The sequence below is a fragment of the Gadus macrocephalus genome, chromosome 17, assembly GCF_031168955.1.
Source record: "Gadus macrocephalus chromosome 17, ASM3116895v1".
Classification (NCBI taxonomy): domain Eukaryota; kingdom Metazoa; phylum Chordata; class Actinopteri; order Gadiformes; family Gadidae; genus Gadus; species Gadus macrocephalus.
Genome location: NC_082398.1, coordinates 2,785,995 through 2,800,720, shown reverse-complemented (window position 1 = coordinate 2,800,720; position 14,726 = coordinate 2,785,995). Strand labels below are relative to the sequence as shown.

Sequence of the window (14,726 nt, the reverse complement as noted above, 5' to 3'; positions counted from 1 at the left end):
TTTATACTCACCTCCGTCGACCGCGCGGTAGAAACCAGGGTCCTTACAGACGATCTTTTATCTAGCAACCAAACCGCGGTGATCAATAACTCAAGGATGACTTTCGATTATGATTTATTTTCGTCAATAAAGTTAACAGACGAGACGATGAGCCGCAGTCGGTCCGCTGTTACGTCACGTTCTCCCGAAAATACACAGGAATACGTAAACGAGATGGCACGCGCGTTCTCTGCACGGAAACACACGAGTAGGCCTATCAGGGCCACGTAGGAATTATTATTAATAACAATAATACATTTTGAGTTTTAGGAGAATTAACTCAGAGTTATGCGTCTAAAGTCATAATTATGAGTATAAAATCTGAATTCGGAACAAGACCTCTGTCATTTTGCACTGAGAGATATAAAAATATACATGTACAAAAAATATATATTTAAACATGTCGATACACAAAAAAATATAAATATATAACGCATAAATATATAATTATATTCATGTCAATTTAAAAATCTGTAATGTGAACGAGCTGTGCATGTGTCCGGGTTGATAAGTCACGAGTATCTTCGGTGTTATGCATCAACACACCACAAAGCCAGAAACTGTTGATAAACCTTGATCTAATCCGTCTCGTCCAATGGTGGAATTCAGAGCGCCTGACAAGTGACAACTGACCAGACTCCCATTGAATGACCCGGTTACGTCAGAAGGCTATTGTTAACGCACTGATGCACTGGGCCCTCAATTTACCAACTGGTGTTGGAAAGTGATTGGGATATCGAGTAATTCTCGATTTTACCACCAGGCGTGAGTGTGATTGGCCATTACAAAACCTGCCCTCTGGCTATGATTGAAAGATCAGTCTGCCAGCCTAGCCAGTTGACTGTACCAACTGGTAGGCTTGTAAATTCATCATTCGTCTTGGTGGGCACGCCAACTCATGTCACCAGAGGGCAGATTTTGAAATGGTTTGTGATGGCTAATCTCACTCTGGTGGTGAATTAGGGGCCTAATGCGGCAGCTTCACACCTTTTGGAAGGCTAATCAAAAATGCTAAATACTTAAGGGCCCCTATTGTTAGCAGGTCTAAAATAGGACCCTATAATATTTATAATCGATTCAAATAGAGATCGTGTTTTGCCGTTCATAATTCTCTGAGATATTGCATTGCGGTTTAGCTTGAAGGACATTTTAAGCATGTCAAACACTCCATGTAGAAGTGATAAGACCAGTAACATAAAACCAAATGGGGCCAAGCTGGCACTGCAGGTGGGACAGCTCAATCTGTGTGGCTAGGGTGAATCATTGAATGCGGGTTGAGCTGAAACTGAGCTGATGCTGTTCAACATCTGTGCTATCGTGTTTTCCTCACCACCCGTACAGCCAATTCAAAACGCTGCACATACAATGAGCAAAGGGTTCAGGTTCTTCACACTCTGGCCTCCTCGTCAAAAAGAAACCATTGGATGAGTCTGAAATCCGAAACCCCGGCATTTACCCAACCCCCCACCCCCGGAGGGCTCATTAAGAATAGAATAAGCTGTGGCTGATCAAACAGCGCCATGGCTGGCCCAACCGAGGGTCCAGTGTCACGGCGCATAAAGAGAGTGTAACTTTAGCGCTGGAAAGTTTCGCCCCATCATGGTCACTCATTTATTCCCTGGCCACGGAGACCAAGTGTTCTCAGCTTCCCGAGTGATGACTTTCCCAGTGGGCATTCTGTCTGGAGCTCTGATTATCCCGGGAACATCAATGAGACTGTGTGTGCGTGTGTGTGTGTGTGTGTGTGGGGGGGGGGGGGGTGTATGCGTCTCTCGAGGTACGTGTGTGTGTGTATGTCTCTCTCGGTGTATGTGTGTGTGTGTGTGTGTGTGTGTGTGTTTGTGTGTGTGTGTCTCTCAGTGTGTGTGTGTGTGTAACTCACATCCATCGTAAATGAGAGCGCCGAAACAAAACAATGGTGAAACATCGCATGGCTACTAACTCTGTCTGGTCTCTGACCGGAGCTAGTTGGAATTAACAGGGTGCAAGCAACGTACTGGGATAACAGGGATTACCAGGGGATTTCAAGGCTGAAACAAGATGCTTTGTCTCCCATCCCCTTCCACCACCATATCAGCCCAGCACTACACAGAATTCCCTTCCTCTGCAAAAAGCCTAAAAATTATTTCTGGCACAAAAAGAGCAGTCATTTACGCAAATAAATGAATGAGTCAAATTGAGTTTAAGAAGGGGTGACCTGATTTAATACAGGCCTTTGTCATTGCCACGTTACACATTCAAAATGTAGGATCATTGGAACTCATTCGTGGCAGAAGAGGGCAGGATGTGTAACAGACATGTTTTATTCTGTCTCATACTCTCTTCCTCTTCCTTTAAGACTCTCCTTCTCGCCCTCGTTGAACAAGCATGCAGTTCAGTTTCTCTATAAGGCAATACAAACTATTGCATACAGGGGTTAGAAAGATCACAATATATTATCATTTTGACTTGACTTAAAAATAAACGTATCAAAACAATATGAAGGAAACACCGAACACACAGTACAGTACATCGGTACCAAAAACGAAGACAACTGATCAAGCAAGACCAGAATCTTTTTTCTTGGCAATTTCGTTTTGTTTTAGATTAAAACAAAGCTTATTTTGAAAGTAGCCCACCACACACACACACACACACACACACACACACACACACACACACACACACACACACACACACACACACACACACACACACACACACACACACACACACACACACACACACACACACACACGTTTCACATGTGTTTGTCTTATCACCCGACCGACCGTGCCAAACCACAAACAGGTATGCAAGCTTAAATGCTTAAATGCTTAAAGCACCTTCAAAAAGGCCACAATAGTATAGCTTTGGGCGGACAAACATCCAAGCAACTGTTTTGGAATCACCCTTGAACAACGGGAGTACTTTCTAAAACCGGTGTGAAAGGCTTTACAGTAACGTACAGACAATAGCAATCTTAGAAAAGCCCAAATTAGAAAAAAGATCAAAAAAAAAAAAAAAAAAAAGAACTTTGGATCGGAAAAGAAAATTGCACAACATTTTCCGAGATAATTGCACTTGACGCCGTTTGCACCTCCATTAATAGCAACCTTGAATAAAAGTTACAACAGTCATTAAAACTTTTATTATTATTTCCGAGACGCCAGATCAACTGACTGACGCCACAGCTACCGTGTGAACACGTTTAGCGTGACGCTTTTAAAGAGACAATTCCTCCCAGAATGCAATGTGGCGGTGGGAGTTCCAGATGTGGGAGTTCCAGATGTCAGGGCTGCACTTAAATCCACTTTACGAGGCATGACTGCCTCGCTGTCAAGCTTATTATTCAAAGGGGATAGCACATGGGGTGATAAAACAGCCTGTGATGCTGAAGCATATGAATAAACAAAGCATAAAAAAACAAAACACAGAAATGAACCGGCAAATTATTCTTCTGGAGCCTCTATATTGACTGGCAAGTGAAAATGGGTGACCTAAGCGTTTACACCATACACATAAATTAAGAATTAGGATTCACGGTATCGTCAAGATAATTTATTCACAACAACCTGGCGCCCACTTGTTGCTACGAGAGTCAATCCCAACGTCTTTTCCAAAACAGATTATCGGCCGTCATTTCTGCACATCCTTCCTTTAAAAATAAAAAAACGCATTAAAACAATCCGGATGAAGCACCACCACTGTGCACTTCTCGTCTCTACCCGAAGCAGTAGTACTCATCGGATTCAACCCTGAGTTTGAGCGGCGATTTGCCGAACGCCGTCTCGCCGTTAATGACGCTTTTCTCCTCAAATGTCTCGAGGTCCGTGGGCGAGGGCTGGTCCGGGAGGTCCTCCCCTAAGGTGTCCAGGTAGCTGCCGACCGACAGCCCGTCCAGCCCGTCGCTGTTGCCGTCGTTCAGGCTGTTGAAGCTCCCGCGCAGCGACGACCCGTCCTGGCTGTCCGATAGGCTGTACAGGCTGCCCGTCAGGCTGCCCTCCTGGCTGGCCACGCCCCCCTTGTCGTCCATCACCCAGCGGATGGACTCGATGCCCTCGTTGATGGACATGAGCTGCTGCATCAGCTGCCCGTCAATGGCTCGCAAGTGGGCCTACGATTGAAGGGGACACAGAGCACATTAGAACAAGCATACACATAGGTACACACACACAGTTGTACCTTGAGCATCAATCTACTGTTTTGTGGGAGCGTATTCGCGTATCAGGTGGACGTATAGGAAGGGCGGGGTGAAAGACCTCACAGAAGGGTGTTGGAGGCCCACAGAACGATCGATCGATCCAGCGCGCACACACACACACACACACACACACACACACACACACACACACACACACACACACACACACACACACACACACACACACACACACACACACACACACACACTTGAGTCCTCTTCGGTGTGTCACCTTAATCACATCCAATAGTCGCTAGAAGCCAAGTATAAACAAGATAGTCGAGCAGAAGAAAATAAAAACACTGTCAGCCGTATAAGGGCGAGCGGGCGGTTCATTCCACCTGTTGAAAACAAACTCTGTCATGTTTTCATTCCGCGCTCACTGGACAGAACATCCTGTGCTGTAATTCTCGTGGTGGCAGACACAACAATACATAAACAAAAAAGGTGTCCACTGTGTTGATATGGATCTGTTGTTCTCCCTGTATTGGCACCAGTCAGTGAACTCAGTCCTCGACTTAAGACGGTCACAGTGAACCAGACAGAGACAGCGGCTTGTCTTAACTTCCTGCCACGGACACAACCGTGCCTTTGATTAGCTCCGGCGGTCAGATGCACTCTCTGGTCTCTGTTCTCTGGCCCTCCCCCCCCCCCCAGTACCCAAACACACACTGATCCCTGCAGGCGCTGAAAAGACTGTTTCCCCACCGCTGTGAACGGCCTTGATAAAACAAGAGCTGTATGTGTGTGGCTGCTTGTTGAACAACAATAAACCTGGCCACTGTTGATAACCACTGAGGCACTGCGTGAGGGGCTTATCTCCTAATGCAAAGGGAGCTGGGTTAGTGGCTCCTGCTTGGATCTGCAGAGGTGTAACGCAAGGATGTCTGCATGAAGGGGTGCTATATAGGCATGGGAAGGGTTTGCCCTCACTGCCATTTTATTCTTGCGTGTTGATTATGATTGATGACTTGTTTGTGTCCATATCATATCCAAGCAAATGTATATCACGCAAAGGCATGCGCACACTAAATTTAATTTAGGACCCAAGGGTCAGGATTTTGGATACCATATGTTTTTCCTCTCAAAGACCGAAAGCCAATCCACGCATTGCTGCACGTGATATGTTCCAGTGGTCCCATGCATTCTGTCTGCCGTACGACATGGGTCTGAACGTCAAAGAGGAGGAAGAGACGTTGGCTCGACTGGATTAGGGATTAAGATGTAAACACAGTCTGGGTTCACTGCAGCACAAAAGGGACCAGGAAGACAGCGCAGACTAAGCAGTCTCATAATGGATTTAAACAGTCCCTTTGTGCGGCTGTTCCCTTCCCCCTGGAGACTAGTTGAATATGCACTGATAACATCTCAAATCTCAGCTCACTCTAAGTGAGGTCATCTCATGAATTATTCAGTACTTCCAGGTCGAATTGAAACTCCGTACATGTTTTCGTTTGTTTTGTTCGCTGCTGAGCTGACTCAGTATAATGACAGGGCTCGACTACAGCTGGGGAAACGCGGTCAACTTGACCATCTGCCCAGGCCTAACTCTGGGCACGAATGACCCTGGCGATCCGAAGGGGATTTTCCCTGATTGAGGGTCAACTGAGACGACTTGACACTCGTATCGATTTAAGTTAAGCTGCTGCAAGGACCTTGAATACAAAAACTCAACAAAGTGGTGGATGTTGGAAAAACTGAATGGCTTAGGCATCATTTCATTAAAATATCGGAAGATATTTGAGGAATGACGGTAAAAGGTGACACTTTTTTGTGACTGAGCTGATTGGTTAGAATCATGACACCTGTTGAAAGGCTGTCAATCATCACTGATCATATGTTTTCAATAAAGTTTCCAAGGCCCATATAAACCACCTGTATGCATTGTCAGGTTGCAGATGAAATGCATCTAATCTGTCCAATCAGGGACAATTGCCCTATATTAATAATCGAATGTCTTTTATAGATGGCAACTGAGTCATCCTAAAGCAATTACCCTCACATTGGTCTTGGGACACAGATCGGTAGATCTACATGACAAGATATAGATATAAATCAAAAAGGTATCGGTTTACACCTTGGGTGTCCTGCCATGGGGGACTGCAATCACATTCAAACAGATCAGAGTCCTGTTGCGTTCGAACTACTCAGCGGACAGATTGCATCAATCCATGCAATGTGTGGGGATCAAGTGGGGATCACTCACCATTTCCTGCTTCAGAAACAGCATCTTGCTCTGCAGTCGCTTCAGGTCTGCAGAGTTGGCCCGGCACTTTACCGCTGTGCTCCCACTGGACTTCTCCTGCTTCTTGTCCACCTTCCCTTCCACCAGAGACCGAATCAGACTCTCGGGGACTTTGCGACCCAGTTTAGCCTCCAGATCCTTAAAATCCGGCATGACGCTGTCCTCGTCCATGCTCAAATCCGAACGTATACAGTAACAAAAAAGTGTCCTTTTGCAAGGCTGTCTCGGCGCGGTGCAATCACTGCCAATAGCTCCGAGCCGTCAGCGCAGCAGATTATGGGGTTCCGACCTCAGAACTACTCCCAATGACTTCATAAGCAGAGAATAGGTCGGAGGCTGGGAGGTGGTGGTGGAGGAACCGGGCAGCAAACTGTCCACAACGAGCAAGTCCCCTCTCTCCACTCTTAAGAGGAGGTCGTTTGGTCCCAACAAACCACACTTGTTGCCCAGTACTTTGTTAACCAATGCAAACGGAGGATACAGCAGAAAACAGCGCAGGCTCGCAGATATAGCTATATATATACAACCTCGGTGGAGGGGAGCGGCCCGGCACTGGTAGCGTTCAGGACGTCCGAGCAGGGAACAGTGTGTGTGCGGCGTACGTCGCAAGGCGGGACGGTGTGATTAGTATAGCGTGCTGTTGGGCGTGGACACACCCAGACAGCCTGAAACCCTACCCCCCGACAGGTGGGAAGGGACCCATGTAGATGCAGGCCTCTTTCTATATTCCTGGTACGAGGAGATTATAGTCTTACATTTTGTCCGGTTGTGTTTCAATCGTGACTTGAATTAGGGGATGTCCTCTATTTCCCACTTGATGAGTAAATAATAATAATGCCTAATATAATTTTAGACTTCACCTTTTTTTAAATCACACATTGCCTTTTAGGCCTGCAGGCAAATTAAAGAAATAAATACAAAAGCAAGTGTTTAATAAAACACGATGAATAGCAAATGTCTGTATTTCTTTATTTCACCAGTGACGCCTCTCAATCCATGCCTTTCTGTTTCTGAGGTTGCACAATGGCACCCCCATGTGGACAACAAAACCTCCAGCAAGATGGTGTCTAAAAGAGCCTTACATAATGCTATTTCACGATGTAATGTTTGCTTTGAGATGGTACGATATGTTGACCTCATGATATGTATTACCTCATTCTATTTCAAGTTTTTCTTAGGTTTAGGGTTACAGCAAAGTGTAACAGATTGTATTGACCTCACCACCGTTATTTATTTAGAGACATACAAAAACATAAACAACTTTACACAAAAATGGCAACAATACAGCAACACTGATCACTGTGGGAATTACATTTGAGCGGTTGTCTATTCATTTGTATTCAAAACTCCTATAACGTGAAAAGCACACATTTTTTGATATTCATTCATTCGATTCATGTTCATTTACTTTATAAAAGATCAGAACCATTATCTGATTGTTGCAGCCTTGCATTTGATGAATCACAATCATATAGGTGTCCTGTCCTTACTTTATTTTCAAAATCAAATTACTTTTACTTAAATAAATAAACATATGTATTGCTCAGTTTACCACTAAGCTACCAACCGGCCTATTGTATCAGTTAACAAAATTCTGCGGACTTCTTTCACCTCTATATTCCTTCTTCTTCAACAAAGGTTTCTACTACCCTGCATATTGTATTTTAGTGTGTCATGTTGATAAGTTACACGCATCCCACTGTTTCAAATGACGCGTCATTATTCCATACCCTCGCTCGCACAATGTGTGTGTTCGTTGACACCTGAACAAATGACACACACGTTTATAGCTGCATGTCCTTTAAAGAAAACCCGCCGTGTTCCAGACCAGCGCTATAGGTCTACAGAGACCGCTCGGGCGCTCTACGAGCCCACCGATTGGCCTAGAAGGACCATGGGGGCGGGACCTAGACCACGGACTGGCTCTTCTCGTCGTCGTAGCGCTGGTACTGCTCTCCCAGCAGGGGCTGGCGGCCGTCCATCCCGCTGGACTTGCTGCGGAGGGCGCAGGTGGCGGCGGCGAAGACGATGGCGACGAGGAGGAGGGAGGCCACGATGACGATGATGACGATCTCCGTCATGGTGAAGGGCGCGGCTGCGGAGCGCATGGAGGAAGACGGCCATGGTCGTTAATATGGCGTCAAACATGATTGGCTTCAAATCCCTCTGGTTGTCATAATTGACCCTCTTGAGGTCAGAGGTCAGCAACTCACGATTGAATGAAGAGATCAAATAACAAAATAGGGTAAATGAATACATTTTGCAAATGTTTATAGTTTTCTTATTTAAAAGTATATTTAGTCTTGAGTTGTCTGAAGTTGAACCAAATTTGAGTGAATCTAAAGCTGTGTCTTAAGTCATTCCCTATCAGGGATATAGTGCACTATATAGGGTGCTCGCCATTTTGTAGTGCTGTTGGAATTTTCAGTGGTTTTCATTTCATTCACTATATAGTGGACACAAAATACCCAAAATTTGAGCGAACATACGATGTTCCCTACATGTCACTCCCGTATACCACAATGCAATGCGGTCGTGTAGAAATGTTCAGCGTAGTGTCCGAATTCTTGTTTGTTCGTTCCCTATATATATCATAAACACTATAGAGGGAATAGTGAGTGAGTGAACAGGGAAAGATTTCGAACACAGCTACATTTTTCGTGTGTTTTTGGGGTTTGAGATTGTGTGTTCGGTGAAATCACTGGAGCCTGAAGAGAGTCCCTAACGCCTGAGTGAGTCTGTCAACAGGCCCGGTAGTGGCTCACGCCTGGGCCTGGTGTCCTGTACCTGGCCACACGGCGTCGTAGGAGTAGCCGAGGTTCTCCGGTGCGGTGAGGAACATCTCATTGTTGGTGACCGGGGGCCAGAAGGGAACCATGTTGTAGCCCTTGTTGTGGCCGATGGGGGCGTTCTCGTCCGGATAGATGGCCTGTTCTGTTGGAGGGTTGAGACGGAGATGGAGCTGTTAGCGGCTAGCTGTTAGCGGCTAGCGGTTAGCTGTTAGCGGCTAGCTGTTAGCGGCTAGCTGTTAGCGGCTAGCTGTTAGCTGTTAGCTGTTAGCTGCCAGCTGTTTGACGTTACCTTAATATTTGTTTACAAAGCATTGAGGTATGGATACATGAATGGATAGAAAGAGAGATGGAGATATAGAAAGAGAGAAAGATAGACAGACAGACAGACAGACAGACAGACAGACCGACCGGGGCCGTGTCTCCTCAGCCACTCGTCGAAGATGGCGTCGGTGTAGGTGTGGAGCAGGACGAAGACGGGGTCGTTGGGGGAGAGGTGGGTCTGGCCGCCGGTGCCGTTCAGGAACAGATGGGCCAGGTTGTGCAGGCTGCGGACGGCGGGGTCGTAGTTCCCCTGGGGGGCGCTGTAGCCTGCGGACGGAGCAGGGAACGGACAAGGTTGGAACACGGTGCATTGAGTCAGAGCTGGAGGTTGTTTTATGATGGCGTGTGTGTGTGGGCGTGTTTGTGTGTGCGTGTGTGTGTGTGTTTGTGTCGGTATGCATGTTTGTGTACAACACTATTTGTGCAAATCATGTTTGGGTGCCTATGGACGTGGCCATTTTGTGATTTAAATTGTAAACAATGTTATAGTCATTCTGCAGACGCTTCCATCCACAACAACTCGGTGTGAATTGAGACGTGGTAATAGGTTTGCGTGTGTGCGTGTGTGCGTGTGTGCGTGTGTGCGTGTGTGCGTGTCTTAACGGAGCAGGGAGAAGTTAGCAGTCCCCCTGTTCCAGGTCAACAGGTCTGCGTACCGTTCGGGGATCGTACCCAGTACCTGAAGGTACCCCTCGCCCCTCAACCATCTCTCACCCCGCCCCCCCCCCCCCCCCCCCCAGCCAGCTGCGTTCGACAGCTCACCTTCGATGGTGTTGCGGAAGCTCTCGGAGGAGGTGGAGTAGTAGGGGGGCGTGTCGAAGGCGTTGACCTGCAGGCAGTCGGCCACGTCCTGGGGCTCGGGGAGCCGCTGCACCATGGGCCGGTTCACGTTCCCCGCCGGGTTCCTCTGGATGGGCGAGGTCTCCGAGCCTGGAGGGGCAAGGAGGGGGGAGGGGAGGGTGAGGCCAGGGGGGGGGGGTGGGGGTGTGACCGCGGGGCGCGCGCACTCACACACACTCACGTACACACACACATATGCACTAATTCACACACACACACACACACAAATACAAACACACACACAAACACACACACACACACAAACACACACACACACGCGCGTCGCGCACACACACAAACACTCAGATGTAAATACCTACGGGTCTTACGCATGGGGCACACACACACACATACACACACATACACAGACACACGAACACAAACTCACAAACACACACACATACACACACACACACGCGCACACACACACACACACACACACACACTCAGATATAAAAACCTACGGGTCTTACGCATGGGGCACACACACACACATACACACACATACACACACACACGAACACACACTCACAAACACACACACATGCACACACACACAAACACACACAGACAAACACACACACACACACACATAAAAACCTCCAGGTCTTACTCAACACACTGGCGGCTTTGTGATGCTGTGATCCGTACTGCGTTACAGGGTGGTTCGATTCTCTGAGATTTGGCAGGTTCAAAGAGAACAGTGTGAGACTGCCCCACCGCCGCCAGTAATACTGCATCAACGTAATCGCCCAAGCGGCTGTGGTCACATGTCGACACGAGTCCTGCCGTGGTATGCAGCAGGCCGATTATTAAAGTAATCCTGGAGGCTTGTAGCATTAGAAGTACTAAAACTCTCCTGATTGCACTGTGTTCTGTGTGGAGTTCACATGGTCTAAATCAGCGTTGGCCAAGGCGTTTGACTAAGGGGTTTTGTCTGGGTACACTTGGAATAAAAAGCCAGTTATTCAGCCCCCTCATTACTTTTAACCCCCGGGGACTCACAGCAGAACTAATCGTAACATTCACGCTTTTATCCAAAGCGAATTATAAGTATATATGTTAGAAGAAGGGGAAACAATATATCGCTGTCGGTACAGTAGGGATGTGCAAAGAACCATTGAAACTGCTAGGTTAATGAATTCCCCGTGTGCAACAAAGAAAGCTAGGATAAGATGCCACACAATGCTAAGTTCTTTTTTTAGGTGCCAGTACGTACAACATACAATAAGTGCGTACTTGAAGTGCCAGGACCTACAAACACACAATAAGTGTGTACATTAAGTGCCAGGACGAACAACACACAACACAATAAGTGTGCAAGAGGGGTGGGGGGCGGGTGGGGTTAAGGGGGGAACAGTAACGTCAGTGTAAGGCGTGTCGTACTGTTGCAGATGGTGCCAAAGGTGTCGTAGTCCTCCACACTCTCACACATCACCCTCCACTGGGCGAAGATGGAGTTGGAGCTCAGGGCGTTGATGTCGAAGCTGTTGCGGGCGCCCATCAGATCGTCGGTGCAGATGTCGCAGGTGCTGCCCCCGATGGCGAAGTTCCAGTAGGGCAGCGCAAAGCTTGGGTCCTGCAGCATGTCCTGGGGGGGGGGGGGGGGGGGGATTGATATGAAACAGTAAGGTGGGTCGCTCTCGGGCCAGATATGGATGATTGATGATATATTGATTGATGATTGGTTTGAAGTCAAATTTCCCAAGATTCAGGTTCATAAAAAGCAATTGCATTTAATGCCACCGGTTGTTGAGGCCGGAAACTGTACAGATAAATATGTCTTAAAATTTGTTAATCAGTAAATATACAAAAAAAACAAAAAAAAAAACATACTTTTTTATATGTTTTTGCTGATAATGACACAAACATCTCGTTAAATTTCACCCAAATACGTCAAATAAACACAATAAAACACATCATGAAATTTCGATGCTCGCATTTGATTAGCTCACCTGCATGTCTCTCTCGAGCTGGATCAGGTGGTACCTGTGCCACGTCACGAACCCGGGCCCCTCGTGCGAGAAGTCCACCCCGCCGAAGCTGGCCTGGCCCGCGCCCAGGAAGGTCTTGCTCACGGAGTAGTAGTGGCTCCACACGAAGAAGTTGTAGATGGTCACGTTCTCGAACTGCACGGTGTTCTCGTCGGGCCCGAAGATCTCCTCATAGCGGCGCGTGGCGATCACGAGGTCGGGGTGCACGGTGCGCTTGGCCTGGTCCAGCGCGCTCACGAACGCGCTCTTCTCCGCCGCGCTGAGCAGCATCACGTTGCGTCTCACTGGAGCCCGAGGGGGGAGGGAGTGAGGGGGGGGGGGGATGTTGTGGATCAGTGTGTGAGGAAGTGAATGAGGCAGAAAAAAGGACCATCCCATCACTTGATTTTTTCTCTTTCTTCCTTTCTTCCTTTCTCTCTCATATCTCTCTCTCTCTCTCTCTCTCTCTCTCTCTCTCTCTCTCTCTCTCTCTCTCTCTCTCTCTCTCTCTCTCTCTCTCTCTCTCTCTCTCTCTCTCTCGCCCCCTCTCCCTCTCTCACTCTCTCGCCCTCTCCTTCCTCTCTTCCTTACTTCAGTTCTTTCTTGCGTTTTTCAACATTTTAAGCATTGAAAATACTAACTTTTGCAAGTTATTTCAATTTAAATTATCCACACATTGCTCTGCCATGTAGGCCTATGTCTAAGGGAGAATTTACTAAATTCGATCCCTTAATTCCCACCCATCAACGTAAGATTATATACCGTCATATAATAGCCTACAGTACAATACGGTAATACAGTAGGCCTACAATAACAACTCAAAAATAACATAAAAACCCATCCACTCACCCACAGACACCGCCTGGTCGCAGTTCACCCCTGTCAGGCCGTGCCGGCACCGCCCGCAGTTATAGCCGCTAAAGTTCCCGTTGCACTGGCATGAGCGCGCGAAGAAGCGCACCGGCCACCGCTCCCGGTCGTCCCGGCCGTCGTGGGGGTACTGCGGCCCGTGGGCGCGCGAGTCCACCGTCAACGACACGCACTGTCCGCGTCCCGAGCTGGAGCCGCACTGGTCGTTAGGGAGACCCAGGGGCGACGGGCAGCACTCGGCGCTCCTCAGCCCGTCGGGGGTGACGCACTCCCGGGGGAACTGGGCGCTGACCCACCCGACCCCCAGGAGCACCAACAACAACGATCCGCACTTCAACATATTCCCTCCAAAAAATAAAAATGGTAGGCCTATCTTGAAAATGTTGACTTAAAGGTCTTGTTTCCTTCAGAACAGCGCCCCGGCAACTGGCTCAGCCTCCGTGTTGTGCGTAGAATCAGAGGGCCCCAATTGCGCAGCAGAAGAGGAGCGTTGGGCTTAAGTAGAGCATTAGCGCATGGTTTGGTGGATTGTGCGGGGGCCCTCGTGATCATCTCATCACAGTGCCAGGGGGCTCGGAAATGTGATGCGGTCAGGTCAGCCATTATGCCATTTGTCTAAAGAACGAGTTAGTGTGGTACAGAATCGAGTTTAACACTTCAACACATGATTTCGTATAAAGCGTCAGGAAGTATCAAATCAATAAAAAAAAACGTAAGGCATTGATGATAATGTCATGTGTATCTCTAACTTAATGGTGTCTCAATAATGGGCCCTTTGTAAACTTTTTTGTCTATTTTTTCTGTTTTGGATTCAATTACATGCTACATTAAAGCGTTTGCCTCGTAACGATAACACGGAAATCAATTTGCAACAGCTAATATACTGACCCAGTTGGGTCCTTGGGTCAGAGAAGGTGTTTGCAGTTCCACTTAACCTCTTTAAATGCAGACAGAACAGCCAGGAGTGGTTTGGATGTAATGAACTCAGATTTTAATGTTTTCGAAAATAACAAAAGGTGCTTTATTTCGTTAAAAGTAAAAAAACGGGATGCAACTGCGGTTAAACACGTAAATTTGTTTGATTTGTATTGTCAATAAATAAATAAATGACTAACAGCTCTGTACATTCCTAACCATCTCTCCTTCATTTTAAAGTAAACAGAATAGTACTATTGATTTGACAAAAGATAACTTTGGAGCCCCCCCCCCCCCCCACACACACACACACACACACACCACACACACACACACACACACACACACACACACACACACTCACACACACACACACCTACTACCATCTGACTCTCAGGAAGCCTTGAGGTCAGCTCAGTAGCACCACATGAGGTCTAAGCACAAAGGGGTCCACTCTGTGTGTGTGTGTGTGTGTGTGTGTGTGTGTGTGTGTGTGTGTGTGTGTGTGTGTGTGTGTGTGTGTGTGTGTGTGTGTGTGTGTGTGTGTG

General features: G+C 47.4%; 2 protein-coding genes across 2 annotated transcripts; both read right to left on the bottom strand.

Annotated features, from left to right (window-relative positions):
- Positions 1–2,215: 2,215 nt before the first annotated feature.
- On the bottom strand, positions 2,216–7,129 carry LOC132475691 (leucine rich adaptor protein 1-like). The gene is made up of 2 exons (XM_060076950.1): positions 6,429–7,129; positions 2,216–4,135 (listed from the first exon to the last, which is right to left on the bottom strand). Exons 1-2 carry the CDS (start codon positions 6,636–6,638, stop codon positions 3,743–3,745), a joined length of 603 nt encoding a protein of 200 aa, XP_059932933.1. The 5' UTR covers positions 6,639–7,129; the 3' UTR covers positions 2,216–3,742.
- Positions 7,130–7,417: 288 nt separating this feature from the next.
- LOC132475690 (5,6-dihydroxyindole-2-carboxylic acid oxidase-like) lies at positions 7,418–13,766 on the bottom strand. The gene is made up of 7 exons (XM_060076949.1): positions 13,243–13,766; positions 12,376–12,698; positions 11,807–12,011; positions 10,343–10,510; positions 9,668–9,847; positions 9,255–9,401; positions 7,418–8,562 (listed from the first exon to the last, which is right to left on the bottom strand). The coding sequence occupies exons 1-7, from the start codon at positions 13,601–13,603 to the stop codon at positions 8,375–8,377; spliced, it is 1,572 nt and encodes a 523-aa protein (XP_059932932.1). The 5' UTR covers positions 13,604–13,766; the 3' UTR covers positions 7,418–8,374.
- Positions 13,767–14,726: the final 960 nt, after the last annotated feature.

Excerpts from the sequence above, each read along its gene's own strand:
- LOC132475691 (XM_060076950.1), bottom strand. The coding sequence starts at position 6,638 with ATGGACGAGGACAGCGTCATGCCGGATTTTAAGGATCTGGAGGCTAAA. Across the intron at positions 4,136-6,428 it reads TGTTTCTGAAGCAGGAAATG|GCCCACTTGCGAGCCATTGA; the intron begins GTGAGTGATCCC and ends CTTCAATCGTAG.
- LOC132475690 (XM_060076949.1), bottom strand. The coding sequence starts at position 13,603 with ATGTTGAAGTGCGGATCGTTGTTGTTGGTGCTCCTGGGGGTCGGGTGG. Across the intron at positions 12,012-12,375 it reads AGCTCGAGAGAGACATGCAG|GACATGCTGCAGGACCCAAG; the intron begins GTGAGCTAATCA and ends CCCCCCCCCCAG. Across the intron at positions 8,563-9,254 it reads CTACGACGCCGTGTGGCCAG|CCGCGCCCTTCACCATGACG; the intron begins GTACAGGACACC and ends TGCGCTCCGCAG.